Raw genomic sequence first — 2,300 nt, 5'->3', positions numbered from 1 at the left:
TTTTTTTGAACTTAATATGTTTCCTTCCCTACAAGACAAAAATAGATTATATGACTATGAGTATCTAATAAACAATCAAATCCAAAATTGTTTAGGACGTTTTTTAGTAGTATTTTCTTTATATTTTAGGAAAAGCCTAGGATACCATTTAGGGTACTTTAGGCAAGATATTATAGTGTTTAAAAATCAGTCTTTTCATTGTCTTAGTCATAGTGTTCTTACATTTTTAGGTTTTACTTCTAGGTTATGCTTAGAAGAGGAACCTATTTCTAGAGAGTCTAATATTTTATCTTTCTTTGTTAGGTTAGATACTAGGACTCCTCTTAGGATCTATGATCTTTTATCTTACAATGTTACTTCTTATTCCTTGCATGTTTTATATGTAGGTGTTAATTTTTCTTCTTCCATTCATCCTCGAGATTTGAGGACAAATCCTTTTCAAGAGGGAGGGGATGATGGAATCATGCTTTGGAGTGCAAGAGGTGACATACTCAAAGAACCAAGAGGAGTTGGCTAGACATGAAGGTTTGGGCCTGTCAGGGCCCATCGGGCCCATTGGGTCTAGGAAGGCCCAGGTTGAACTTTTCATGGGCCATATTTTGTTATAGCTATTTTCATATGTTTTGTATACATCATGTTAGTATAGGTATCATATATTTTGGTCTTGTATTTTGGACCATATAGAGTAGCATTTTAGGTTATAGGCTAGTTGGGCCTAGTTTTGGGCTTCATGGGCCTTTGGGCTTTTGGTACCCAATATTGGGCTCATTTTCATTCTTGTAATTTTTCCTTTCCATTGTATTTGTTGGACCATTGTATTTGGGTCATTAGAGTAGGATTTAAGGAGGAATATTAGTTTAAGAGGATTAGGCAAAATTAGGTTTAATTTAGCATGCATTTAAGTTGCATTTTGAGTCACATGGATTATGCCACCTTGGCTGAACATGTGTGACTTAAATTCAAACCTAAATGCACACTAAATCAAAGCCAAATGCACCAAGCACCCATGGGACCGGTCATACACATGTGTGACAAGTTTTGAATTCAAATTCAAATTTGAATTCAAAACTTGGCGCCAACATGGTGGCCATTCATGTGGCGCCAAGTGTTCACCTAATTTTCGGAAGCTATATGTTCCCTCCTTCACCTTATTGTACTCACTTTGAATATTGAATGAAATTTGAGAGCCTTTGGCCGAGTTTCTCCCTTTCAAAGTCACCTTGAGAGTTCTCCTTCAAACCTTAGGATTTCACCTTTCTTCCTTCTCTTTGAAGTGAGCATTCCATTGATGCTTGAGCTTGGATACTTCCATCCAAGGCTTAGGCCTATTCCAATCCGTGATTCATCCTTCTCAAGTGCTTGAAGTGCAGTTCCAAGTCTCCTTTGAAGAAGATCCGAGTTAGAGAGAATTTTAGGAGAAGTTCATCTTTCACTTTTCCTAGTGTTTTCCATCATCTCCCCACACTTAAACTACACATTGTCCCAATGTGGCACAAACAGAAGATCATAGCAATCAGAACAATCAACAGAATTGGACATGTGTAATAAAAGTAAAGAAGGAGAAAGGGAAAGAAAACTCCCTAAGTCATGGTAGTGGGAGAGAAGTAGGGTCAAGTAGAGACATCTCCTCTACAATAACATCCAACAAAGATGGATTGTTGAGGAATGGCTTTAGTCGGTGCCCATTAACTTTAAAGCTCTTATCTGTGGATTCACTTTTGATTTCAACTGTACCATAAGAATAAACATTAGTAACAACAAAAGGTCCAATCCACTTTGATCGTAACTTACCACCCATGAGTTCAAGCCGAGAATTGTACAACAGAACTTTCTGGCCAACCATGAAGTCCTTCTTAGCTATCAAGCTGTCATGGAACTTCTTGGTTTTCTCCTTGTAGAATTTTGAATTCTCGTAGGCTTCCAAGCGGATCTCATCAAGCTCATTTAGTTGCAACCTCTTTTCCTCACCAGCATGATCAATGGAGAAGTTGCAGGTCTTCACAGCCCAGTAGGCTCGATGCTCAATCTCAACAGATAAATGACATGCCTTGCCAAAGACAACCCTATAAGGAGACATCCCTATGGGTACTTTATAGGAAGTCCTATGCGCCCAAAGAGCATCATCCAACCTATTACTCCAATCTTTTCTGTTGGGCTGGACAATCTTCTCTAAGATTCTCTTGATCTCCCTGTTTGAAATTTTAGCTTGCCCATTGGTTTGGGGGTGGTAGGGTGTAGAAATTTTGTGCACTACCCCATACTTCTTGAGAAAGGCCTACATAGATCTGTTACAAAAATGG

The 2,300-nt window shown here is 38.5% G+C and overlaps 1 protein-coding gene across 1 annotated transcript; it reads right to left on the bottom strand.

Annotated features, from left to right (window-relative positions):
• Positions 1–1,585: 1,585 nt before the first annotated feature.
• Positions 1,586–2,077, bottom strand: LOC145953398 (uncharacterized). The gene is made up of 2 exons (XM_083067341.1): positions 1,792–2,077; positions 1,586–1,728 (listed from the first exon to the last, which is right to left on the bottom strand). Exons 1-2 carry the CDS (start codon positions 2,075–2,077, stop codon positions 1,586–1,588), a joined length of 429 nt encoding a protein of 142 aa, XP_082923467.1.
• Positions 2,078–2,300: the final 223 nt, after the last annotated feature.

Source organism: Cajanus cajan, chromosome 11 (assembly GCF_000230855.2).
Source record: "Cajanus cajan strain Asha chromosome 11, NIPB_CcT2T_4, whole genome shotgun sequence".
Classification (NCBI taxonomy): Eukaryota; Viridiplantae; Streptophyta; class Magnoliopsida; order Fabales; family Fabaceae; genus Cajanus; species Cajanus cajan.
This window is presented reverse-complemented; position numbering and strand designations above follow the sequence as displayed.